This window comes from Ornithorhynchus anatinus, chromosome 5, assembly GCF_004115215.2.
Source record: "Ornithorhynchus anatinus isolate Pmale09 chromosome 5, mOrnAna1.pri.v4, whole genome shotgun sequence".
Classification (NCBI taxonomy): Eukaryota; Metazoa; Chordata; class Mammalia; order Monotremata; family Ornithorhynchidae; genus Ornithorhynchus; species Ornithorhynchus anatinus.
Genome location: NC_041732.1, coordinates 67,119,784 through 67,146,613, shown reverse-complemented (window position 1 = coordinate 67,146,613; position 26,830 = coordinate 67,119,784). Strand labels below are relative to the sequence as shown.

Sequence of the window (26,830 nt, the reverse complement as noted above, 5' to 3'; positions counted from 1 at the left end):
TCTTCCTTTATTCATATTAAACGTCTGTCTCCCCGTCTAGACCGTAAGCTTATTACAGGCAGGGAACGTGTCTGCTGATTCTGTTGCGGTAAACTCTTCCAGGCGCTTAATAGAGTGCTCTGCACATAGTAAGCACTCAATAAATACGATCGACTGATCGATCTGGGACCTCATCAGGCGGGCAGACCCCAGCCCCAACGAGAATAACGGCTCTGGAGCTGCCGTGTAGGCCTGAAACGCCAAACGCGAACACATATACTTGATGAGCATGATGAGATTCCCCGACGAGATTCCCAGCGGCTCTCAGGCATGAAGGCACATGAGAAGCGAGACTGGGTCCAGGCGGATTCTGATCGGATTTCAAGCTCCAATTTCTCTGGGCTTAAAGCGGGCTGCGGAGTTTCAGCAAATCAGTGGCGATTAGGGGACTCTGATACCCAGGCTTAGCGATCACGCTGCTAGGCTCTGCCTTCTAGCCATAATCCTCATGAAGAAACCCTGTTAACCATTAAAATCCCTCAGGGCCTGGACTGTCAACTCCCAGCAGGCACATTTCGGGTTCTCCCTAATGCCTCCGGGAATTGTTCCTCTCTTTTGTCTTAGCTTCCTTGAGAGGAATGAAGCCTCAAACTCTGGCGACCTCATTTCCACCAGCTGGTAGGGGGGTGGGAGGGGGGGGGGTGCTGAACCGCCCTCCCCTGGCCTCCGACCCGAGCCCCTCCCTTGCCCCGGCCGCTACCTGGATGAGCATCTTGCGCAGGAAGGGCATGACGAAGGCCGGGTTCATGCTGCTCAGCCGGCCCACGGTGCAGATGGCCAGCTCTCGGATCTCAAACACCTGGTCGTTCAGGGCCACGAACAGGGCCTGCAGGTTCTCCGCCTGGGCCAGGTGGGCGTCGAAGCGCTCGTCCAGGGAGGCCAGGACGCAGTAACGGATGTCGGGGTCTGGAAGAGCACACCGGCAGCCCTCGAGCGGGCGGACAGCCGGACAGGTCAGCCCGCCGGGCCCCCGCCCAATACTGCCTTCACACCACCAGCCCAGATGACAAGGCCACAAAAGCCCTCGTCTCCTTCAATCCTGCCATTTCCCTGCCTGCTGGGAGAGGCAGGGAAACAGCATGCCAGAGAAGACCATCTAACCTCTCGCACCGGGTCCGAAGTAGAGTGGGTCAATCGAGAATATTTACTGAGTACTTACTGTGTGCAGAGTAATCAATTGCATTTATTGAGCTCTTACTTTGTGCAGAGCGTGTACTAAGCACTTGGGAGAGTACAGTATAACCCAGTCAGTAGACACGTTCCCTCCCCACAGCGAGTTTAAGTGCTTGGGAGAATACAATAGGGTCGATGAAATCTACTTTAAGTCTTTTAAAAAAAGACTTTTTAAAAAAAGTCTACCCCTGGCTTATAATCCATCAAAAAAAACGGCGACAGAAAGGATCGAAGTCTTTCTTTCCACCATAAAGACTTCATAAGACAGGTTGCCGTAAGAAAGAAACGGGGAGGAATTCACAGAGAGCCCACGGGCTGGCGTTACAGGGTCTCCGTTTAGTCTGAAACAAGGTGCGACGGCCTTCTATAGGCTCAAATGCTGGGGTCCGGACTTGCCCACAACGTGAATTTCAAACGCCGAATCTGGCCGGGATGACCATCGTAATCGTCATAACAATAACGGCAATTAAGTGCTTGCTATGTGCCAACCCCTGTACTAGGTGCTGGGGTCGATAGAATATAACCAGGGTAGAAACGGTCCCTGCCCCACGTGGGGCTCACGGTCTAAAGAGGGAGGGAGAACAGGTATTGAATCCCCATTTGACAGTTGGGGTAACCGAGGCACAGAGAGGTCCGGTGACTTGCTCCAGGTCCCCACGGCAGAATCGTGGCAGAGCCGGGACTAGACGGGGGGCCCAGGGATTACTTCTGGGAGCCACGTGGGACCTCAACTGCACAAACCGAGGGGTTTCTAAGGGCCGCGGGGCCTGGGAGGTCAGTAATTACAGAAAGCAGCTCACGCGTGTGAACGTCCTACCTACAGAGAGCAGTGCCCTTCCCAGCCCCACTGGACCGTGGCTCTCCGAGCCTTGGAGAAGCTAAAAAAGGGAACGGGGAATGGTGAGGGGCAGGTAAATCTGTGCCTAGGCTTGGGCCCCACAGCAACAAAGAGCTCTCCAGGGGATGGCAAGGGAACAGATTAGACTGTAAGCCCGACAATGGGCAGGGATTGTCTCTACCTGTTGCTGAACTGTACATTCCAAGCGCTTAGCACAGCGCTCTGCACATGGTAAGCGCTCAATAAATACTATCAGATGAAATAAATACTATTGACTGAATAAAGTTCTCCTTCCTTCTAGAGGTTCAGATGCTCCTAAGCCTCACTGATATAAAACCAAGGCAAAAAGGTCAGCGAGTCCGTGCTCCTGCGAGCCGCTGGACGATGAGGAGGGCGGCCCCTCCCGCTCCGAGCTCTTAAAGGCGCCATCTTACCCGGGTCCGTGATCCCCACCACAAGCAGTTTGCTGAGCACGTCGGCCACCACCTGGACTGCGGTCTGGCTGACCACGTGGGCGTGGCCGCTGATGAGATGGATGGAGGGGGTGAGCAGGCGGGAGCAAGTGCGAGCCGCCTCCATGCGGATCTCTTTGTGTTCACTGTTCAGGAAGTGATCCGCGCAGTGGCGGACAAATTGGGTCAGAGAGTGGCCTGAGGAAACGAGGAGAACAACGCTTTTTACCCAGATTTGGTGGTACGATAACGAGAATGATAACAGGGGCAATTGTTCGGCGCCTATTAGGCGCCAGGCACTTTACTAAGTGCTGGGGTGGATACAAGCAAAGCGGGTCTGCTGTCCCACACGGGGCTCCCCGTCTCAATCCCCATTATACAGACGAGGTGACAGGTACCGAGGCACAGAGAAGCGTACGACGCAAGCTAGACGTCCTGCTTCGGAGCAACCCGGTTTTCAAAAAGGAATCGGTCCATCATCAATTTCTCCAACTGGATCCCTCCAGAGGGAGGGAGGAATACACATGAAGTTGGGGTCACCGACCCTCGCCTGTTCCAGTAAAGGGGAAATCACCCCCGTGCCTCTCAAAAGAATATTTTAATTCTTGCGTCTCCATTAAGATCTCACTTGCCCGAGTTTAAAAACCTAAAAAGAGAGTCTGGTCCACTGGCAGGACCAACTTTCGATCCACCAAGAACAAAATTCCTCCGGATTGTTCACCGACTCACACGGAGTACCCGGACAGAGCGAGAGTCCACAAGGAGCTTCCTGGACCAAAGGCAGACTTCGAAGAGTTGGTGTATTTCAAAACAGAGTGCTCCTTTCCCTGAGCAAAAACTTGGGTTCAACAAGGCCCGGAAATTTCTTTACCTAACAGCAAGGACAAATCTAAAAGACCAAAACCTTCGGAAGCCAGAAAGCTGAGAGGGGAACGGCTATTCGGCGTCACAGGGGAGAAACTGTGCCAAGCAAATGGATTCACGCAGCAGCGAACAGGTAGCTGATACTAATTATTATGGTACTCGTTGGGCACCGTGCGCCCAGCGCTGGGGTAGATACAAGTTAATCAGGCTGGACGCGGTCCCGGTCCCCCATGGGGCTCACACTCTCATCCCCATCTTCTACCGATGAGGTAACTGAGGCCCAGAGAATCGAACTGACTTGCCCAGGGCTATTGAGCAGACACGTGGCGGAGCCCGAACTAGAGCCCACGACCTTCCGACTCCCAGCCCCGCGCTCTGACCGCTAAGCCAGGCCGCAGTCCCTGCTGCGCGTCCAGTTCCTGTCAACCGGCGTCCGAGAGGGACGAAGGACCGAGGAACAAGCCAGGGGAAGGGGCGCGGAGCCGGCCGGCCGACGGCTCGGACCTCGGGGGCGGTTCCCGGCGGACTGAGCCGTCCCCGATCCCAGCCCCGCGGGGGCAACTCGTCTGCCTCTGCTCCTCTGTGGCGGGTCCCGGGCTCCGGTTCCCAGGCCCACCTCCCGCTCACCTTCAAACTCAAAGCTGCCAAGGGTGCGGAGGGCCAGGGTGATGCTGCCCACGTCGCTGGCCTCGGGCAGGTTGGTGAGGCTGGGAGAGGCCAGCTGGTGGGCCAGGCCCTTGGGCATGCCCGGGTGCCGGAGGGGTTTGTGCATCAGGACGAGGGACAGCATCTTCAGCAGCCCGTCCTGGATGTCCTTCTTCAGCTGCGGGATCTGGCGGCTCAGGTCATACAGCACGGCCGTCAGGGCGGGGCTGAGAAGAAGAGGCCGGCGGTCACATCCGCCCCCCAAGTCGGGCCCTTAGTACGGTGCTCCGCACGCGGTGAGTGCTCAATAAATACCAACGAACCAACGGGACCCCGGAGAGGCACCTGTCTTCCTTCTGGAAGCAGCTCTGCTCCCCCACTGAGGTGTCTACGGGCCTGCCGTTCCCCCAGGACCCTTCACTTCAATCACTCGATCGCTCGTGTTTACGGAGCGCCTGTTATGCGCAGGCCACCGTACTAAGTGTCCGGGAGAGTACCGCACAACAGGATCGGCGGCTTCCTTAAGGAGGGGGGCAGCTTCTCCTGGCAGAAACCTCCCTGCCTCCCCTTGGTCGGCCCCCATCCGATCGTATTTACGGAGCGCTCGCTGTGGGCGAACCAGAGAGCCGCAGTCCGCGTACCCGGGGACCAAGTCACCGGGCTCTCTCCCAGGTCGGCGGAAGCAGGCTTAAGGCGTTTCGGCGTCTCTGCCGCACCCTGAAGAGCGCGTTACCTTTTGGAGATATTCTGGGCCAGGAGGGCGGACCGACGATTCTCTAAACTAACTGGGAGCAAGACTAATTCAGACCGTCGCGAGTTCGGATACCTGAACGAAACGCGTCACCTTAGGAGAGACGCGTGGTAACGTCCTTGGTTCCATTTATCTCGATTCTATTTATTGCTATCGTCCGTCGCCCCCCCGTTAGACCGGAAGCCCGTCAAAGGGCAGGGACCGTCTCTATCTGTTACCGATTCGTCCGCTCCAAGCGCTTAGTACAGTGCTCTGCACACAGTAAGCGCTCAATAAATACTATTGAATGAATAATGTTAAGCAGTTAATGGAACTGCTTAGCTTAGAAGGCAGCTGAAGTCTAGATGGCAAGCTTTTTATTGTTCTCTTATCCCCATTTCACCGGATAACAGCCTTTTATGATCCCCTGTTCCCATTTCATTGGACAACAAGCTTTTTCTTGTTCTATTACCCCTCATTTCCGAAGGATATAAAGGCTGGGAACGTGAAGCAACTTGCCCGCGAGTGACCCTGGCCCCGTGAGGGACCGTCTGCGAGCACTGAGCAGAGCACCGTACTCACCGTCTGTGAGGGACAACTCACAGATCAGAGGGTTCCCACCGGGTTTCGGTCCTTATAAATAAAAATAAATGGGGATATTTGTTAAGCGCCACGCGCAAAGCACTGTCCTAAGCGCTGGGGGATACAAGGTGATCAGGTCGCCCCACGTGGGGCTCACAGTTTTAATCCCCATCTTCCAGATGAGGTAACTGAGGCCCAGAGAAGCGACTCGCCCACAGTCGCCCAGCTGGCAAGCGGCGGAGCCGGGATCGGAGCCCAGGACCTCCGACTCCCAAGCTCTCTCCACCGAGCCCCGCTGCCGCTCGTGAACTCCGGCCATCAGAAACGAGTTCGGGGACCGGCAGAGCCGGCCCGCAGGGAGGGCTCAGGCGGGCCCCTCCTCGCACCTACCTCAGCCCCACGGCCAACATGGGCTCCAGCAGCTCTTTGATGTCCTGTTGAATGCCGGGTCCCATGGCTCGGGCCAACATGCTGATGCACGTGAACACGGTGGCGTCCACTTGTATGGCCTTCTGCCTCCTGGGGAGGAACGACAAGAGGGATGTACAGCCTGGAGAGCGGCACCGCCCCTCCTCCCACAGCGGCAATCCGTCTCCCCCGACTGGACCGTCAGACGGCAGGGACCGTCTCTATCTGTTGCCGACTTGTTCATTCCAAGCGCTTAGTGCAGTGCTCTGCACGCAGTAAGCGCTCAATAAATACTACTGAACGAACGAACGAACGATCAGCAGAGAAGCAGCCCGGCTTAGTGGAAAGAGCCCGGGCTTGGGAGTCGGGTGACGAGGGTTCTAATCCCCGCTCCGCCACCTAATGATAATAACGTCGGTATTCGTTAAGCGCTTACTACGTGGAGAACACCGTTCTAAGCGCTGGGGTAGATACGGGGTAATCGGGTTGTCCCCCGTGAGGCTCACAGTTAATCCCCATTTTACAGATGAGGGAACTGAGGCCCAGAGAATAACAACAGTAATAATAATGATGATGTTGGTATTTGTTAAGCGCCTACTGTGTGCAGAGCACTGTTCTAAGCGCCGGGGTAGATACGGGATAATCAGGTTGTCCCACGTGAGGCTCACAGTGAATCCCCATTTTACAGACGAGGTAACTGGGGCACAGAGAAGTCAAGTGACTCGCCCACAGTCACACAGCGGGCAAGTGGCAGAGCCGGGAGTCGAACCCATGACCTCTGACTCCGAAGCCCAGGCTCTTTCCACCGAGCCACGCTGCTTCCCACTTGTCTGCTGGGGGACCCTGGGCAAGTCATCTAACTTCTCTGGGCCTTAGATCCCTCATCTGTAAAATGGGGATCGAGACTGTGAGCTCCAGGTGGGACAACCTGATCACCTTGCATCTACCCCAGAGCTTAGAACGGTGCTCGGCACATAGTAAGTGCTCAGCAAATACCATCATTATTATTACTTGCCGAGCACCTACTGTGGTGGAGCATAACAGGAGACATTCAGGAGAGTATCATACAAGGAGCCCTGATATCTGCCTTTGGGGAGTTTGGGGAGAGGCAAGCTGACGTAAAGTGCCACAGGGCGGGAGGAGAACTTGTAAATTCCCATCGCAGGTGCCACACTGCAAGCCCTGAATAACTATTAGAGAAGAAAAGTTGGCCCCCGATGCCTCATAATTATTGCGCTTCGGAGCGCAGGAGTCTCCAGGCATTTTGCGGGCGCCATTTCCAGCCTCTCAACTTGGGAGAAATCGGAGCTAAGGAAACCAAAGGGCAGAGGGGCTGAACGACTTGCCCCCGCTCGCCCGGCGAGGCCGCGACGAGGCAGGGCACGGATGACTCCGAGAGCGGCCAGGACCTCTCCTCCGGATAATGAGGGCGGTATTTGTTAAGCGCTTACTATGTGCAGAGCGCTGTTCTAATCGCTGGGGGGACCCAAGGTGATCAGATTGCCCCACGCGGGGCTCACAGTTCTCAATCCCCATTTTACAGATGAGGGTACCGAGGCACAGAGAAGTAAAGAGACCTGCCCACGGTCACACAGCTGGCAAGCGGCGGAGCCGGGATTAGAACCCGTGACCTAATAATGTTAATAATGTTGGTATTTGTTAAGCGCTTACTATGTGCCGAGCACTGTTCTAAGCGCTGGAGACCTCCGACTCCCAGGCCCGGGCTCCTTCTCCTGAGCCACGCCGCTTCTCTAAACCCAGCTCTCAGGGGCAGGCGTGCTCTTGAGTGACTGGAGAGAAGCGGCGTGGTTCAACGGAAAGACCACGGGCTTGGGAGTCGGACGTCACGGGTTCTAATCCCGGCTCCGCCGCCTGTCAGCTGTGTGACCTTGGGCGAGTCACTTCACCTCTCTGGGCCTCAGTGACCTCATCCGTAAAATGGGGATGAAGACCGCGAGCCCCACGCGGGACAACCCGATCTCCTTGTATCCCCCAGCGCTTAGAACAGCGCTTCGCACACAGTAAGCGCCTAACAAATACCATCATCGTCCTTGGAGAGAAAATCCCGGGGGGATGAGGGGGAGGGGGCACACCCATAGGCAGGACGGGCTAGGTTCACCCCACCAGCTACTCCCACGCTTGAAGCCCGGAGTTGCCGCTGCGAGAAACCCCCTCCTCCCGAACGTGGCCTACTGGAAAGGGTTCGGGCCTGGGAGTCGGAGGACCTGGGTTCTAATCCCGGCTTTGCCACTTGTCTGCCGGGTGATCTCGGGCAAGTCGCTTCGCTTCTCTGCGCCTCACAGTTCCCTCATCTGTAAAATGGGGGTGAAGACCGTGAGCCTCACGTGGGGCGACCTGATTCCCCTGCGTCTACCCCAGCGCTTAGAACAGCGCTCCGCACACGGCAGGCGCTTAGCAAATACCACCATCACTATTAACATTATTCTCGCCTCAGTCCCCTCACTTGTAAAATGGGGATTAAGACCGCGAGCCCCCCGTGGGACGTGGACCGCGTCCAACCGGAACAATTTGGATCAATCAGAAACTCGATGGTACCGACTGAGCGTTTACGACGCGCGGGGCAGCGTACTGAGAACACGCGAGAGTACGACGCGACAGAACCAGCTGACACGTTCCCCTTCCACGAGCCTGCCGCCTACCCCGCCGCTTACTGCAGTGCTCGGCACATAGTAAGCGCTTACCAAATACCGACGGAAAAAAGGCTAAGCGCATCGGAGAGGCTCACTTATGGGCAAAGTCCTTCGGAGGAAGGGCCGCTCGAATGATGTCCAGCACTCGGGGCAAGTAGACCTTGAACTCGGATCGCACAGCGACGGAGAGCAGCCCCAGGGCCTGGAACGCCGCCGTACGCTCTTTCTCCTTCTTGACGCAGCTCAGTACGTGGTTCATGGTGTCTTGGAGATACTGAGTGTCTGAACAGAGGAGAGAGGCGGAGCTCAGGGGCCTCGGGGGCAGGGTGGCCCTGGACCGCTGAGGCTTGACCCAGAGCTCCCACACCTAGACGCGTCCCCGACGGACGGGGAGGGGACGGGAGAAGGCGCGACTGACAGTACGCTATTATTTCGACGACACGCTCACCGACGGGGAACCAACTGCCGGCGCGGACGTCGGGATAGAAATCCACGAAATCCACGTCTGGGAGACCTCTGGAGAGAGCGGCGCGGAGAAGCAGCGTGGCCCAGCGGCAAGAGCCCGGGCTGGGGAGTCAGAGGTCGTGGTTTCCAATCCCGCCTCCGCCACTTCTTGTCAGCTCTGTGACCCTGGGCAAGTCACTTCACTATGCCTCAGTTACCTCACCTGGAAAATGGGGATTGGGACCGTGAGCCCCCCCCCCCCCCCCCGTGGGACGATCTGATCACCTTGTATCTACCCCAGCGGGTGGCACGGAGTAAGCGCTTAACACACACCGTAACCATTATTACCGGGATTTCAAGGGTCTCCGCCAGAATTCGGTGTCACCGAAACAATCGTTCGGCTTTAATCGTCCTCGCGAGAATTCTCCCAAACGTCTCTTCCTGGGGGGGGGGCAGACGACCCAGCCATAGGACTAAGCTCACAGAATCGTAGGGGCAACGTTTGAACAATTCAACTTTCAATAAGACGGTTCCTCCGCAGGTTATTTTTCCGTCGTTCTCCCTTTCCGGCGGGGAGCGGTTGAGCTCATCTCCGGAAGGATGAGGGTCGAGGCACAGGCACGGAGGTGGACTCGGCGCTAATGACAGTAATATCGATGGTATCCGTTAAGCGCTTACTACGTGCCAGGCACTGTTCTAAACGCCGGGGTTGATACATGGTAAGCAGGTTGCCCCACGTGGGGCTCACGGTCTTCATCCCCATTTTCCAGATGAGGTCACTGAGGCCCACAGAAGCGACTTGTCCAAAGGCACACCGCTGACAAGGGGCGGAGCCGGGATTGGAACCCACGACCTCCGACTCCCCAGCCCGGGCTCCTTCCACTGAGCCACGCTGCTTCTCACCCACCTCCTCCTCCACATCGAGGCCGCCTCACCCCTTATCTGCAAACGCTGCTCCTCACAGACCTGACAAGGCGAACGGGGCAGAGTGGGTCTGAGGCTGACAGGTGGGAGCCGGGAGAGGGGAGCTGAACCGGGACGGGAGAGCCGCTGACCGTGGGGACAAAGCCAATCAGAGGCAATCAGCTAACGAAGGAGCCGCAAAACCTGCAGCGCGTGTTCCCCTGGGGCACTCTGAAAGCTGCCCGGGGCTCAGTGAGCACAGTCTTAGTTATCCATCCTGGCATATTAGGGACAGCATTATTCTTACGGGATTTGTTTAGCCATTACTGGGTGGAAAATACCGTTCTAAGCACTGGAATCATTCCCATTCCACGGGTGGGAAAGCGGGTTCTTCCCCTCCAGTTCCTCGCCCCACGCGGTTTGGGGTGCTTACTGTATGCCCTAATGAAAAGTCTGGTTGAAAACAGGGTGACGACGAAGGGCAAGGGCATAATGAATACCCGCTGAGCGCCTCAGGCTTTATCCAACTGTGGCAATCTGGCTGCCCTCGGCATTTAGGCTAGAAACCAGCCTCGGAAAAATCCAAAAGAAGGACGGCGTCCCTCCCTCCTCCCGGTCCCCGGAACCCAGGTGTCCGAAAAGGAGAAGCCTGCTGGCAACTCCAAGATCATAACCCCCAGGGGCGGGAGGTGGGTTAGGGTCCGCAGCTGAAAGCTTGCCCTGCCAGTCCAGGGGACTCGGGGACTGGCGAGATAACTTCCAAGCAGCAGGGCTTGGCCAAGCGACAGGTGGCCACGCCATCAGGCATTTAGGAGTTCTAACCGCGGCAGATTTTAATTACATATTCTGATAGATCATTTAATAAAGAACACCACCGGAAAAAAAAGCCAGATCAAAAGAATAAATCTGGAGGGTTTCGGGGTCCTCTGTGTCCTGCCGCTCGGCAGCCGTTGGCGCTTAGCAGGGCAACCGCTATTCCAAAGCGCCCGGCCGATCAGACGGAGCCCGGTCATTGGGTCTTTCGAACGGCGGACGCCGATGCCGGGATCATTTACGGCTCAGCCGAACCAGGGCGGCACGTCTGGTTATTAAACAGGAGGGAAAAAAGCCCCCAAACCACAGCACGTCGGGCACGGGGGTGATAGCGGAAAACTGAAAAAATACGGACCGTCTTCCCCGAGAGCATCTCTCCCTGGCTCGCTGGATCGAGGCGGCTAATTGCCTCGCTCTCGATCGACGCGCCCCAATTCCTTCTCACGCCACATTTAACACTTCGACCGCCCTAATTTATCCTGCCGTTCGGTCTGGGCCAGGTGGCGTAAAACGAGTCGGTGTATTTGGGGCCGGGTGTCGGCGGGGGAACCGGCCAGCTTGCCGCGTGCCCGCTTCCAAAGCGACCGAAAACCCCGAGCGCGCCGGGGTGCGATTCCCTCGGACCGACAGGAGCGGCCGGTGGGACGGGGACCCGGGGACCCTCTTCTCCGCCGGGCATCCCGGTCCTCCTAACTCGGGGCTTTACGCGGGTTGGGCGGTCACCTCCGCTCCCGGGCCCGGGCGGAGCCTAGGGCGAAGCGAGCAGAATCCTCACCTGTGAAGGCGGAAGGCCGGAAGGCAGCCAGGCGAGGCAGCAGGTTGAGGATGGTCATTTGGATCAGGGAGTTCTTACTGTTTCTGCACTTGAGCACCCAGATGCATACCTGAGAGGGGCGGGGTGGAGGGTCAGCGGAAGAGGGCGAGGAGGGGGTGGCCGGCGGGGCTGGGACGAGAAGTCGGTCGGGGGACGACGACGGGGGGGAGGGAGGGAGAGGGGGCGACCGGCGACTCGCCTGATTGAACTTCTCTTCCATCAGATCTCGGCAACAGCGACTCTCCACCAAGGTCGACTTGACCGGGATGGGAGAGGCCCCGAATCCCACGATGCCCTGGTGGGCACTGTACCCCAACAGCCCCACCAAGGCGTTGGACTGCTGGGGCTGTACGGCCTGGAAGCTGGTGAAGGGGGTGATGTGGCGAGGCTTCGTCCCGAAACCCATCAGGTCTTTGCAGTATTTGTCGTGGACCAGCTGCTGCTGCGTGATTTCCTCCATCTCCTCCCGCAGGCGCTGGGCAAGGGAGGGAAAAACGGCACCTCTGCCGGTCGCTACCCTAGAGCCCCCGGGCTTTCGGAGGGGCTCTCCGGTCCCCTCTCTGCCCACCGAAACGCAGGTGAGGCTGACTTCCGCTCCCCTCCGCCGCTGCCCGCGCCCACTACCGGGCCCGGATCTCGGCCGGGGCCAACTCGCGGGGAGGAGCGCCCGCTCCCGTAAACGCTCCAGAAACCTCAGGGCCCTCCTCGGGGCTCCTCCTGCCAGGGGCTGCCCGCACACCTACGGACACTGACCGCACGGACCGCCGAGCAAATGTGCGACTTCTGGGAGACGCCCTGCCTCAGAGCCACCGGCGAAACACGGGCGGGGACGGCGTGCTACAAGCCGAGTGGTCTCTGGAGCTCCGACTGCTTGGGCCGATGCATTCCGGTGGATTTCCCGGAACCCCGGACGACGGCTTTTTTTTTTTTTTTTTTTTTTAGAACCCCACAGTTCTAAAGACCTAGACGATCCGGTGGATTGACGAAATGAAGCCGCCGTCTCTTCGGAGAGGTTCCGCTCTCCCCCCGCCCCCTATTCAGCCGGAGAGCGATCGGACGGCCCGAGTGGGTCAACCTCTCTGTCTGCGGTCCCCGACCGAGCTTTCCAACTCCCTTGGCTTATTTTTCATTTCTGCGGTAAGGCACGAGGCTGGAGAGGTCACTCAAATCTCCCCGGGACAGGACTCTCCGAGGCACAGCCACAGGCCCGCTTTTGGCTCAGTGAGTCAGAGCGGGAAATCCCGGGGAGACCCCGGAGGGGTCTGAACTAGAATCCCACCCGGATTCAAGTCCGCCCGGGGATGTCACAGATCCCGTCAACGGGCCGGGCCGGGCCGGGCCACAGAAAATCCTGGCCCGGTTCAGACCGAGCTCGCGCTTTCTCCCGCATTTCCACCCGCCCCGCTTTCAGGGTTTTCAGGGACCCAACGGAGGGGGAGGAGGAATGCGTGTCACGGCAGGAGCGTCAACCCGTACGGGCAGAGCACCCCCTCACGTACGGTTGTACGGTCGCTCTGTTGGAAGAGTGAACGAGCTACCCACGCAGGGCAGGGTTCTCCGCCCTCTCTCCCGGAAGCGAGGCACGGAGGCGGCCCTCCCCATCGCGTCCGGCCCCGAGCCGGACTCAGAGACGAATCCCAGGGCTCGGCACGGGCGCGGGTCTCTAACCCGGCCCTCTGAGGACCGCCGTCTGCAGGGGACCCACGGAGCCCGTCGTCGGGTCACCCGCCTCACCGCGGGGCAGGCCGGGCCCCGAGGGGGTCGGCGGCACTCACCTCTCCCTCCATACTGCTGATTCGCACCAGTTCGTTGAGGATCAGCAGGGCCCCGTGGATTCGATCATCCCGGTTCATGCCCTTCTCCTTGGCCAGCGTCTCATCGAACCCCTTCTCCGCTTCTTCGTACGTGTGCTGTGCAGAGAGATGGACGGGCCCTGAACACCCGGCCTCCAGGTAGCACCCAGAGAGGGACGTCCCAACGCGCGAGGGCTCGGCCCGCCGCCCTCACCGCAACCGTAAGGAACCCCGGGTGCCTGCCCTCCTCCTTTCCCTTCCTCCGGCCGATTCTGCCTTCAAGCAGGCTCCCCCGACAGAAGCGACCCTCCGGCACCCAGACCCGCCCCCACGCCGAGAACCAACGCGGATCTGGATTCAGGGTGACGCCATCCATCGAGCGAGCCCCGGGAGGTGGCTACCCCCGATATTACACCCCGAGGCGCCAGGTTACCCCTCGGCCTCCTCGACGGGTCCATCAGACCTGTCCTTTCCGCCCTTCCCTCTCCCACCAAACTGCCACAATGCAGATCAAAGCGCTTACCCTATCCTACCCGGCTTTAAAGTACTCGATCGACTCACCCCAATCCTACCTCGCCGATCTACTAGATTCCAGCTCGCCCACCCCAGTCCTCCTAGCGCCTGCTTACTCAGCGCACCTCGCCCCTCCCCCGGCAGATCCCGTCTCTCTCACCGCCGACCCCTTTCCCACGTCCTCCCCCCAGCCTGGAACTCTCTCCCCCTCCACATTCGCCAGACCACCACTCTCTCCACCTTCGAAGCATTATTAAGGTCTCGTCTCCTCCAAGAGACCTTCCCCAATTAAGCCCTCTACCCCCCCCCCCCCCCCCCCCCGCTCGCTCTCCCTCCTGCGTAGGCCGCTAACTCGGATCTGCGACCTTCGGATCGTTAATATCTGTCCCAACCCCAAAGCGCTCACGCACATATCTTTAGATTACACGTCCCGCGTTATTTATCTGTATTAACACCGGTCTCCCCCTCGAGACTGTAAGTCCGTCACGGGCGTGGAACGCGCCCGCTGATTCTGTTGCACGGTACTCTCCCAAGCGCTCAGTGCAGTGCTCCGCACACACTAAGCGCTCAATAAATACCACCGACTGACTGAGTGGACGCCCTGGAGGACCCCGCTAGAAGAAACAGTCTCGTCCCTCACCCTGTACCACTGTGGCTTCTGCATCTCCTTCGGCTCCCGCTGGGTGGTCAGGATCAGGCAGGCCCGGAGGGCGGAGACCGCTCCCTCGCGAATGGCCTGCTTAGGATCCCACACGGCCACGAAGATGTTGTCGAAGAAGGGCTGTACTTGCTGGAAGAAGAACGTGGGGACGCTGATCGCCAGCTCCCGCAGGACCAGAACCTAGAGAAGAGAAAAACCAGTGAGGACCGACCACCGGGCACCGACTGTGGAACGAGGGCCCTCGGAGGATAAGACGGCCTTTGCGTAAAAGGGACCTCGGGGAGCCGGATGGAAGTTTGATCTCCAGCGGCTCGGAACCGGGCACGACCGCAGTTCTCGCCTTAAATCGTACCCTTCGGCCACAGCCCCGGAACCCACGTCGCGAGGACGGAGCCTACCGCGACCCCCTCCGCCTCGCGCCCCTAACCCGGGACCGCCCCGGACAGGGCACTCACGGCTGCGTGTCTCCGGCCTTCGTTCCGGTCTGCGCCCAGCCACTCTAGGGCCCGCTTCACTTCGAACTCCACGTACTCGGCGGTGAAGGTGTCCCCCGCCATAGCCAGCCGGCCGATGGCCTTGGACGCCATCTCCATGACGACGGGGTCGTTGGAAGGCAGGAGGTTGCGCAGGTAGTTGGCGAACCTGCCGATCCGCGTGGAATTGCCGCCCTCCACTCCTATGAGGCTGGCTGCGGGGGAGAGGAGAGGTCGGGAAAGGGGAGCCCGCTTCGGTCGGGGAACCAGATCTCCAGACACCCCCCCTGGTCGGCGCAGGCTCCCCTTCTTTTCAACCCAGCCGGCGATTCACGTAGCTCCCTAGAGGCCGGGGAAGGCGTGGAACTGAAATTCCGCCACGATCCGAAAACCGCTCGCTTCCCCGTTGGCTTCAACCTCCTCCTCCATCGAATCCCGCCTCAGAGTTACGACGATTTACAACGCGGACTGCTCTGAGTTTCGGTTTTCCCTTATCCTCTGCCAGAAGGGCTAATGAACAGCGAAATGCTTAAAATGCGGGGGGAGGGGGGCGGGGACCGGAAGAGATCGCCTCTTCTTTACCTCGACCCCTTCCGCACCATCTCAACTCACTCTAACAATTATCGCGCCTAAATCCCACTCCGGTCGATGAAACGGTCGCCCGTCTCCCCTCGTTAGCGTGACTCCCTCTCCTCATTCTTGAGGGAGGGACCGTTCCGAATCTCGACTGCGAACACCCGAACCCTCTGCCCTGCCGCATACCCTGACGGTGCTCGCTCTGTGCTTGCCGGCTGGAGAGAGGACACCCGGACCGTCCGTAACCCGGGATTACAAACCCCACGGCCATCGGATGCCGGCTCCGCCTCATCGAGCTCCATCCCGCACCCTCCGCCCGGAAGAGACGAGTGGTTCGTCGTCCCCGGCGTCACCGTCGGACACCGACTGCCAACCCCGGCCAGGGCCCCCCCCCGAACCCACGGCCCGAAGTAAGAATCCGGCGGCTCCTCTCTCACCGATGGCCAGGATGCCACCTTTCCTCTCGTTGGCATCCGAGCTGGAAACCAGTTCAAATATGTGATGGTTCAGCTGGTCGTAGAAGCGGGTTGACTCCTCCTGACTCATCTGCAGAGGGGGGGAGGGCCGGGGGAAGAGGTCAGAACAACTTACAACACCCTCTAGGGAAGGCCCGCGGAGAGGTGGCGAGGCCCAGGAGAAAGAGCCCGGGCCCGGGAGTCCTAAGACACGGGTTCTAATCCCTGCGCCACCACGCACCAGCCGGGTGACGTCGGACCGGCGATTCCGCTCCTCTGTGCCTCGGTTCCCTCATCTTCAAAATGGAGATCTGATGCCCGTTCCCCCTCCTGCTTAGACCGCGGACCCCACGTGGGACCCGATTATCCTCTATTAACCCCAGAGCTCAGAACGGCGCCCGGCACGGAGGAAGTGCCTATCGCCCCGCCCGTTATCCCCGTGGCTCAGTGGAAAGAGCCCGGGCTTGGGAGTCAGAGGTTATGGGTTCGAATCCCGGCCCTGCCACTTGGCAGCTGCGTCACTGTGGGCGAGTCACTTCACTTCTCTGTGCCTCGGTTCCCTCATCTGTAAAATGGGGAATAAAACTGTGAGCCCCACGTGGGACCACCCGCTTAGAACGGTGCTCTGCACATAGTAAGCGCTTAACGAATAACATCGCCATTATTATTATTCCCTCCGGCCAACGGCAGGCGCGGCCCAAACTAAGAGAGACATTGCCGTTTCCCGTTCCCCGGCTTCATATACAAGAGCTCCACCTGAATCCTTTACTGCTCCCACCAGGGGCATCCCTAAGGTGCCACCCCACCAATTCAACCAACCCTATCTCTCTACATCCGTCCCCCGTTTATCTCCCCCGGCGCTCAGAACGGTGCTCTGCACACGGTAAGCGCTTAACAAATGCCAACATTATTATAATCGAGGAAGACACCGCCGCTGATGGTGAGATTCTCCTCCGAGGGCGCGCATGCCCGAGAAGCGGCACGGCGTGGCGGAGAGAGCCCAGGCCTGGGAGCCAGAAGGACCTGGGTTCCGATCCCGGCTCCGCCGCTCGCTTGCTCTCTAACCTTGGGCAAGTCACTTCATTTCTCTGTGCCTCGGCCGCCCCACCTGGAAGATGGGGATTGAGACCGCGAGACCTGCGCGGGACAGGGACTGCGCCAACCTGATTATCTTGTACCGACCCCGGTGCCTGGTAACGGCTTAATTCCCTTTAATAATGTCGGTATCTGTTAAGCGCTTACTATGGGCCGGGCACCGTGCTGAGCGCCGGGGTAGATACAGGGTCACCGGGTCGTCCCACTTGGGGCTCACGGTCTTCATCCCCATTTTCCAGATGAGGTAACTGAGGCACAGCGAAGCGACTCGCCCGCAGTCCCACAGCTGACGGGTGGCGGAGCCGGGATTCGAACCCGCGGCCTCCGACTCCCGAGCCCGGGCTCTTTCCACCGAGCCGCGCTGCTTAAAAAACAGACCGGGTGGGACCGCAGACCACACCGGGCCCGCAGAGGGGGTGTCCCTCGTTGAGTCGTGCTCAACGTTCGTAGCCCCGGGGGCCGCGTCTCCTCTCCCGCCCGCCCCGGCGACCTGAAACCGGAGCCTCGGGGTCCTCGGATCCGCCACTCGGCTCCGCCGGATCACCTGGAGTCTTTGGTCCTCCGTCGGTGCCCGCCCGTCAGAGGGCGGGGACTACCTGTGGCCGATCTGTCCATTCCATTCATCCCATAGTATTTATTGAGCGCTTACTATGCGCGGAGCACTGGACCAAGCGCTTGGAACGAACGAGTCGGCGACAGATAGGGACGGTCCCTGCCGTCTGACGGGCTCACGGTCCGATCGGGGGAGCCGGCCAGACGGGAACGATGGCGATAAACGCAGTCGAGGGGAAGGACGTCTCGTAAAAACGACGGCGACTAAACGGAATCGAGGCGATGCGCAGCTCATTAACAAAATAAAGAGGGTGATGAAAATACATACGGTCGAGCGGACGAGTACGGTGGCCAGGGGACGGGAAGGGGGAGGGGGAGGAGCGGAGGGAGATGGCGGGGGAGGAGGCTTAAGCCGCGCAGAGGCGAGGGGGTGGCGGTAGAGGGAGTAGAGGGAGAAGGGGAGCTCGGTCCGGGAGGGCCCCTCGGAGGAGGTGAGCTTTAAGTGGGGTTTCGAAGAGGGGAAGAGAATCGGTTTGGCGCAGGTGAGGAGGGAGGGCGTTCCGGGACCGCGGGAGGACGCGGCCCGGGGGTCGACGGCGGGACGGGCGGGACCGGGGCACGGCCAGTCCGGTGCTCTGCACGTAGCGAGCGCTCAATAAATACCATCGATACTCCCCGCCTCGCACGGTCCCACGGGACCCGTGCTGGGGTAAATCCCGCCACGGCCTCCCCGGGGACGGGGAGAAACTCCGGCACTGACCTCGCGGAGCTCCATGGTGACATAGTGCTGCAGCTCCTTGGCCGCTTTGGCTCTGGTCTCCTCGCTCCGGCTCTTCAGGCCGCTGGCAAACTGCTGCAGGATCATCACGGTGCCCGACATGACGGCGGGGGCTCGGGGCTCCGCACGGCGAGCCCTGGGGGGTCTTTCGCCAAGAGGTCCCGGTCACCGCTCTACCCGTACTTTTGACTTCACATTCCCCCACCCCGGACGCCCGCCGTCATCTCCGCGTAGGGCCCGGGGAGGGGAGCGGCTCGACGACGCGATTCCCAACCAGATCCGGCTGGGGATCTCAGGGAACGCGACCCCCCCCCCCCCCGACGACGCCGGGGAGCCCCCGGCGACCCTCTTAGGGACCGAAGGGCTCCGACCTTCGAGGGACGCAGACGCAGAGAGGGGTTTCCTAGAAAGTCCGTGAACGCCGCGGGTTCCCAGGGGTTGGAGAAGCGGCGCGGCTCAGCGGAAGGAGCCCGGGCTCGGGAGTCGGAGGTCGCGGGTTCCAAATCCCGGCTCCGCCGCCTGTCTGCTGCGGGACCCTGGGCGAGTCGCTTCACTTCTCTGGGCCTCACGTCTTCTCTGGGGAAAGCGGGGATTAAAAAGCGTGAGCCCCCACGTGGGACGATCTGATTACCCCGTACCTCCCGCAGCGCTCAGAACAGTGCTCGGCACATACTGACGTTGGTATCTGTCAAGCGCTCGCGATGCGCCCAGCGCTGTTCCAGGCGCCGGGGTAGACGCAGGGGAATCAGGTCGTCCCACGTGGGGCTCGCGGTCTCATTCCCCATTTGACAGATGAGGTCACTGAGGCACCGAGAAGCGAAGCGACTTGCCCCAAGTCGCACGGCCGGGTGGCCGAGCGGCGATTCGAACCCACGGCCTCTGACTCCAAAGCCCGCGCTCTTTCCACTGAGCCACCCCGTGAGCGCTTAACAAATACCCTAATTTTTAGCATTACTATCGACTAAAGGTTCAAACCCGGGGTCCCACGGAGCCGGGGGCAGCGTCGGGACAGCCAAGCGCCCGGAGCTCGAGGAGCTGTAGTTTCTAAGCGCTCAGTACGGTGCTCGGCACGGAGCAGGCGCTCCGCAGAAACGACCGAACGAACTGAACGGAAGCGAAACGTTCCCGCCTCCCACCAACCCGAGCCAAATGGTCGATTTAAAAGAGCTGCCAGACACTTGTTGCGGACGAAGACCGAAGGCGCCATCTCTTCCTGAAAAGACATTCTAGAAAACCGAAATGACCGGAAAGAGGCGCCTCCCCCGGCCCGGGGTGTGACCCCCCCCCCCCCCCGCCCCCCCCACAAAATCACGAAACGAAAAGCCGAGCTATCAGTAGTAATAATAATAATCATGTTGGTATCTGTTAAGCGCTTACTACGCGCAGAGCACCGTTCTAAGCGCCGGGGGAGATACAGGGTCATCAGGTCGTCCCACGTGAGGCTCACGGTCTTCCTCCTCATTTGACAGATGAGGTCACTGAGGCACCGAGAAGCGGAGTGACTCGCCCGCAGTCCCACAGCTGACGGGTGGCGGGGCCGGAATTCGAACCCATGCCCTCCGACTCCCAAGCCCGGGCTCTTTCCACTGAGCCACGCTAATAATATTGGGGTCCGTTAAGGGCTCACTATGTGCCGACCACCGTTCTGAGCGCCGGGGTAGACGCCGGGGAACCAGGCCGTCCCACGTGGGGCTCACGGTCTTCATCCCCATTTTACAGATGAGGGGACCGAGGCGCCGAGAAGCGAAGCGACTCGCCCAAAGTCACCCGGCTGACGAGTGGCAGAGCCGGGATTCGAACCCACGCCCTCCGACTCCCAGGCCCGGGCTCTTTCCCCTGAGCCGCGCCGTTAGACCGGGAGCCCGTCGTTGGGCGGGGACCGTCTCCATCTGTTGCCGAACCGTGACCTCCAAGCGTCCGGTCCGGCGCCCTGCACACGGAAAGCGCTCGGTGCACGCGATCGAACCAGCGCATGCCGCGTGCCCTCGGGCGAGCCGCTTCACTCCTCCGTGCCTCAGCGGCCTCCTCTGTAAAACGGGGATGAAAGCTGTGAGCTCACGTGGGACAACCTGACTACCCTGTATCTCCCCCGGCGCTTAGGACGGTGCTCTGCACATGGTTAGCGCTTAACAGATACCAGCATTATTATTATTATTATTATCTGTAAAATGGGGATGCAGACCGCGAGCCCCACACGGGGACGACCTGATCACCTTGGATCTCTCCTCCCCCCCGCCCCCCGCGATTAGAACAGTGCTTGGCATACGGTAAGCGCTTAACAGATGCCATCATCGTCATTCTTCTTCTCCGGGCTGCAGTTCCTTCATCTGTAAAATGGGGATGAAAACCGCGAGGCCCCCACGGGGAAAAACCTGATCACGTCGTATCCTCCCCCGGTGCTTAGAACAGTGCTGGGCGCATAATAAGTGCTGAACAAATACCAGCGTTATCACTGTGCGTTCCCAGCCCTTAGGAGAGTGCTCTGCACACAGTAAACGCTCAATAAATACGATTAAATAGTAAGCCCTTAAACAGCACCGTTATCACTGTCCATTCCAAACGGTCGGGACGGCGCTCCGCGCCAAGCGCTCGATAAATACGACCGAGTGAACAGTAAGCGCTTAGCAAACGCCACCCCCGAGAAGCGGCGCGGCTCGGCGGAAAGAGCCCGGGCTTCGGAGTCGGGGATCACGGGTTCGAATCCCGGCTCCGCCACTTGTCAGCCGTGGGGCTGCGGGCGAGTCGCTTAACTTCTCTGCCTCGGTTCCCTCGTCCGGAAAATGGGGATGAAGGCCGTGAGCCCCACGGGGGACCACCTGGTTCCCTTGTGTCTACCCCAGCGCGCAGAACAGTGCTCGGCACACAGCGAGCGCTTCACCAATACCAACATTATTATCAGCGGCCCTTCCAAGCGCTTGGGACAGTGCTCTGCATTTAGTAAGCGCTTAATCGGTACGACCGAATGAATGGTAAGCGTTTAACGAATACCATCATCACTGCCCCTTCCGAGCGCTTAGGACAGTGCTCTGCCCAGAGTGAGCGCTCAATCAATACCACCGGATGAGCGCTCAACAGATCCCGCCGTTATCACTGTCCCTTCCGAGCGCTTAGGACAGTGCTCTGCGCAGAGTAAACGCTCAGTAAATACGACCGAATGACCAGTAAGCGCCCAGCGCGGCTCGGTGGAAAGAGCCCGGGCTTGGGAGTCAGAGGTCGTGGGTTCGAATCCCGGCTCCGCCACTTGTCAGTTGCGTGACTGTGGGCAAGGCACTTCACTTCTCCGTGCCTCAGTTCCCTCATCTGTCAAACGGGGATTAACTGTCAGCCTCACGTGGGACGACCCGATGACCCTGTATCTCCCCCAGCGCTTAGAACGGTGCTCGGCACATAGTAAGTGCTCACTCAATACGACTGAATGACTGGTAAGCGCTTAACAAATAGCACCGTTATCACTGTCCCTTCCGAGCGCTTAGGACAGTGCTCCGCGCAGAGGAGGCGCTCAATAAAGATGATTAAATGACTAGTAGGCGCTTAAGAAATAGCACCGTTATCACTGCCCCTTTCCAAGCGCTTAGGACAGTGCCCCGCGCAGAGGAGGCGCTCAATAAAGATGATTAAATGACTAGTAGGCGCTTAACAAATAGCACCGTTATCACTGTCCCTTCCAAGCGCTTAGGACAGTGCTCTGCGCAGAGGAGGCGCTCAATAAAGATGATTAAATGACTAGTAGGCGCTTAAGAAATAGCACCGTTATCACTGCCCCTTTCCAAGCGCTTAGGACAGTGCCCCGCGCAGAGGAGGCGCTCAATAAAGATGATTAAATGACTAGTAGGCGCTTAACAAATAGCACCGTTATCACTGTCCCTTCCAAGCGCTTAGGACAGTGCTCTGCGCAGAGTAGGGGCTCAATAAAGATGATTAAATGACTGGTAAGCGCTTAACAAATAGCACCGTTATCACTGTCCCTTCCAAGCGCTTAGGACAGTGCTCTGCGCAGAGCAGGCGCTCAATAAAGATGATTAAATGACTGGTAGGCGCTTAACAAATAGCACCGTTATCACTGCCCCTTTCCAAGCGCTTAGGACAAGTGCCCCGCGCAGAGGAGGCGCTCAATAAATACAACCGAATAGTAAGCGCTTAAGAAATAGCATCATCATCACCGTCCCTTCCGAGCGCTTAGCACAGTGCTCTGCCCACAGTAAGCGCCCAATACGATCGAATGAATAGTAAGCGCTCAACACACAGCGCCATCGTGGTCCCTTCCAAGCGCTTAGGACAGTGCTCTGCGCAGAGGAGGCGCTCAATAAAGATGATTGAATGAATGAATGGAAAGACCGTAATGATTATAATTAAGAGCGAAGTGAGCGGGGGTCGGAGGGAGCCGCGCCCTTCCCCCCCCCCCCCCCCCCCCCGCCCGCAACCCCGGCCGGGGCAACCGGGAGGGCTTCCCGGCGCGGAGGGCGACCCCGGTCCCCCCGGACTCACCCTGCGGCCTCCACCACCCTGCGCCGCCCTCGCAGCCGGGCTTCGGGGGGGGAAGTGGGCGGGGCCCCGAGCCGGCTCGACCAATAGGAAGGCGGCAGGCCATGACGGGCGGGGACGGGGACCAATAGCAAGCGGGGAGGCGGTGCCCTTAGGAGCCCCGCCTTCGGGGAGGGCGGGACCCGCTTGAGTGGACATAGGCCGCGACCAATGAGAAGCCCGCGTCCGCCGGAGCCGCTCCGGGCTGGCCAATCAGCGCTGGCGAGGCGGCTCCCCGCCCCGCACACTTCCGCTTCGACTTCCCGTGCGGCGCTCCGAGGCGGCGCCCACTCCCCGCTACCGTATTTAACGGGGTAGTTGCGCCCTCTGCCCGCTCTTTGGCCGTTGCAGGCTTTTGACGGCCGGCGGGACCGACGGTTCGGCCGCGGATGCCGGCACGCGTTCATTCGTCTTTAGGGAGCGCTCCCTGTGTGCGGAGCACTGTGCTAAGCGCCTGGGAGAGCATTCGCTCATTCTTTCGTCCTTAGGGAGCGCTCCCTGTGTGCGGAGCACTGTGCTAAGCGCTTGGGAGAGCATTCACTCATCATTCGTCCTTATGGGGCGCTCACTGTGCGGAGCACTGTGCTAAGCACTTGGGAGAGCATTCGCTCATTCGTCTTTAGTGAGCGCTCACTGTGTGCAGAGCACTGTGCTAAGCGCCTGGGAGAGCATTCGCTCACTCATTGGTCCTTAGTGAGCGCTCCCTGTGTGCGGAGCACTGTGCTAAGCGCTTGGGAGAGCATTCGCTCACTCATTCGTCTTTAGTGAGCGCTCACTGTGTGCGGAGCACTGTGCTAAGCGCTTGGGAGAGCATTTGTTCATTCGTCTTTAGTGAGCGCTCACTGTGTGCAGAGCACTGTGCTAAGCGCCTGGGAGAGCATTCACTCATTCATTTGTCCTTATGGAGCAGTCACTGTGTGCGGAGCACTGTGCTAAGCGCTTGGGAGAGCATGCACTCATTCATTCGTCTTTCTGGAGAGCTCCCTGTGTGCGGAGCACTGTGCTAAGCGCCTGGGAGAGCATTCGCTCACTCATTGGTCTTTAGTGAGCGCTCCCTGTGTGCGGAGCACTGTGCTAAGCGCTTGGGAGAGCATGCACTCATTCATTCGTCTTTCTGGAGAGCTCCCTGTGTGCGGAGCACTGTGCTAAGCGCTTGGGAGAGCATTCGCTCACTCATTCGTCTTTAGTGAGCGCTCACTGTGTGCAGAGCACTGTGCTAAGCGTTTGGGAGAGCATTCACTCATTCATTCCTCTTTATGGAGCGCTCACGGTGTATGGGGCACTGTGCTAAGCGCTTGGGAGAGCATTCGTTCATTCAGTCGCATTTATTGAGCGCTCACGGTGTGCGAAGCGCTAAGCGAAGCGTTTGGGAGAGCATTCACTCATTCAGTCGTCTTTCTGGAGCGCTCATGGTGTGTGGAGCACTGTGCTAAGCGCCTGGGAGACCAATCATTCATTCGTCTTTATGGAGCGCTCACGGGGTGCGGAGCACTGTGCTAAGCGCTTGGGAGAGCATTCACTCATTCATTCGTCTTTAAGGAGCGCTCACGGTGTGTGGAGCACTGTGCCTAGCGCTTGGGAGAGCATTCGCTCATTCAGTCATCTTTAAGGAGCGCTCCCGGGGTGCGGAGCACTGTGCGAAGCGCTTGGGAGAGCATTCGCTCATTCAGTCGTCTTTATGGAGCGCTCACGGGGTGCGGAGCACTGTGCGAAGCCCTTGGAATGTACAAATTGGCAACAGATACAGACCGTCCCTGCCCAGCAGCGGGTTCCCGATCTAAACGCCGACCCGTGCCTTCCTCTAAACGGATCGAAATCACATTTGAGCCCATTCGCTGTCGTCTCTACTGAGTGCTTCCTGTATGCAGAGCACTGTGCTAAACGTCGGGGAGAGTACGATATAGCAATAAAGAGGGGTAATCCCTGCCCACAGCGGGCTCGAGGGAAGGCGGGAATGGTGCCTACCCTTTTGCTTTGGATCCGTCGATTCGTCGCCTGCGAGCCCGTTACTGGGCAGGGACCGTCTCTCTCCGTCGCCCAATCGGCCATTCCAACCGCTTAGTACAGTGCTTCGCACATAGTAAGCGCTCGATAAATGGTTGAATCGTCTTTGTCCAGTGCTTACTAGAAGCGGCGCGGGATAGTGGCTAGAGCGCAGGCCTGGGAGTCGGAAGGTCAGCGTGGCGCAGTGGAAAGAGCCCCGGCTTGGCAGTCAGAGGTCACGGGTTCGAATCCCGGCTTCCCCGCTTGTCAGCCGTGTGCCTTGGGGCAAGTCACTTCGCTTCGCTGGGCCTCAGTGACCTCATCTGGAAAATGGGGATGAAAACCGTGAGCCCCACGGGGGACCAACCTGATCACCTTGTATCCCCCCCCCCCCCAGCGCTTAGAACAGTGCTTTGCACGTAGTAAGCGCGTAACAGATACCACCATTATTATTATTATTATGGGTTCCAATCCCGACGCTGCCCCTTGCCTGCTGCGTGACCTTAGGCAAGTCACTTCGCTTCTCTGGGCTTCAGTGACCTCATCTGGAAAATGGGGATGAAAACGGTGAGCCCCACGTGGGACAACCTGATCACCTTGTATCCCCCCAGCGCTTAGAACAGTGCTTTGCACACAGTAAGCGCTTAACAAATTCCACCATTATTATTACGGGTTATTATCCCGACGCTGCCCCTTGCCTGCTGCGTGACCTTAGGCAAGTCACTTCGCTTCTCTGGGCCTCAGTGACCTTACCTGTAAAATGGGGATTAAAACTTGTATTCCCCCCAGCGCTTAGAACAGTGCTTTGCACATAGGAAGCGCTTAACAGATACCACCGTTATTATTATTATTATTATGGGTTCCAATCCCGACGCTGCCCCTTGCCTGCTGGGTGACCTTGGGCAAGTCACTTCACTTCTCTGGGCCTCAGCGACCTCATCTGTCAAATGGGGATCGAGCCCGCGAGCCCACGTGGGACGGGGACCGTATCCAACCTGATCTGCTTGTATCCGCCCCCGGCCCTTAGTTCTATCCGAGGTGGATACAGGGCGATCAGGTCGTCCCCCGTGGGGCTCACGGGCTTCATCCTCATTTTACCGAAGAGGGAACTGGGGCACGGAGACGTTAAGTGACTTGCCCAAGGTCACCCAGCAGACATGTGAGAAGCAGTCTGGCTCGGCGGAAAGAGCCCGGGTTTGGGAGTCAGAGGTCGTGGGTTCTAATCCCGGCCCTGCCGCTTGTCAGCCGTGTGACCTTGGGCAACTCCCTTCACTTCTCTGGGCCTCAGGGACCTCATCTGTCAAACGGGGATGAAGCCCGTGAGCCCCAGGTGGGACGACCTGGTGACCTTGTACCTACCCCAGCGATTAGAACAGTGCTCAGGACATAGTTAAGCGCTTCACAAACACCGACATTACTATTATTAAGCGGCGGAGGCAGAATTGTTCCGCTGCCCGGCTCATCTTCCCGCAGAAACGATCTGGGCCTGTCACTCCCCTTCTGAAACACCTCCGGTGGTTGCCTATCGACCTCCGCTCCAAACAAAAACCCCTCACTCTAGGCTTCGAGGCTCTCCGTCACCTCGCCCCCTCCTACCTCTCCTCCCTTCTCTCTTTCCACCGCCCGCCCCGCACGCTCCGCTCCTCCGCCGCCCGCCTCCTCGCCGTCCCTCGGTCTCGCCTCTCCCGCCGTCGACCCGGGGGCCACGGCCTCCCTCCTCACCTCCGCCAAACTGATTCTCTTCCCCTCTTCAAAGCTCTACTGAGAGCTCACCTCCTCCGGGAGGCCTTCCCACACTGAGCTGCCCTTTGCCCTCTGCTCCCTCTGCCCCCCCTTCACCTCCCCCCAGCTAAGCCCCCTTTCCCCCCTTTCCCTCTGCTCCCTCCCCTGCCCCCAGCACTGTGCTCATCTGTATATATTTTTATTACCCTATTTATTTTGTTAATGAGAGGTCCATCCCCTTGATTCTATTTATTGCTATTGTTTTAATGGAGACGTTCATCCCCTTGATTCTACTTATTGCTATTGTTTTTGTCTGTCTCCCCCGTTTAGACTGTGAGCCCGTCAAAGGGCA

General features: G+C 59.0%; 1 protein-coding gene across 3 annotated transcripts in view; it reads right to left on the bottom strand.

Annotated features, from left to right (window-relative positions):
- The window catches only part of MTOR (mechanistic target of rapamycin kinase), a 135,428-nt gene extending 116,648 nt beyond the window's left edge, over positions 1-18,780 (bottom strand). The window contains exons 1-13 of one of the 3 annotated variants that reach the window (XM_029064521.2): positions 18,624-18,780; positions 18,235-18,397; positions 15,810-15,918; positions 14,779-15,011; positions 14,303-14,503; positions 13,132-13,266; positions 11,556-11,831; positions 11,318-11,426; positions 8,478-8,664; positions 5,714-5,842; positions 3,994-4,238; positions 2,485-2,700; positions 740-945 (exon numbers count right to left, since the gene is read on the bottom strand). In XM_029064521.2, the coding sequence (XP_028920354.1) occupies positions 740-945; positions 2,485-2,700; positions 3,994-4,238; positions 5,714-5,842; positions 8,478-8,664; positions 11,318-11,426; positions 11,556-11,831; positions 13,132-13,266; positions 14,303-14,503; positions 14,779-15,011; positions 15,810-15,918; positions 18,235-18,354 (2,166 nt within the window). In that variant the 5' untranslated portion in view covers positions 18,355-18,397; positions 18,624-18,780. Of the gene's footprint in view, positions 1-739; positions 946-2,484; positions 2,701-3,993; positions 4,239-5,713; positions 5,843-8,477; positions 8,665-11,317; positions 11,427-11,555; positions 11,832-13,131; positions 13,267-14,302; positions 14,504-14,778; positions 15,012-15,809; positions 15,919-18,234; positions 18,547-18,623 lie in introns of those variants that run through there. The other 2 variants (XM_029064522.2, XM_039912075.1) reach the window with 2 other exon arrangements.
- Positions 18,781-26,830: the final 8,050 nt, after the last annotated feature.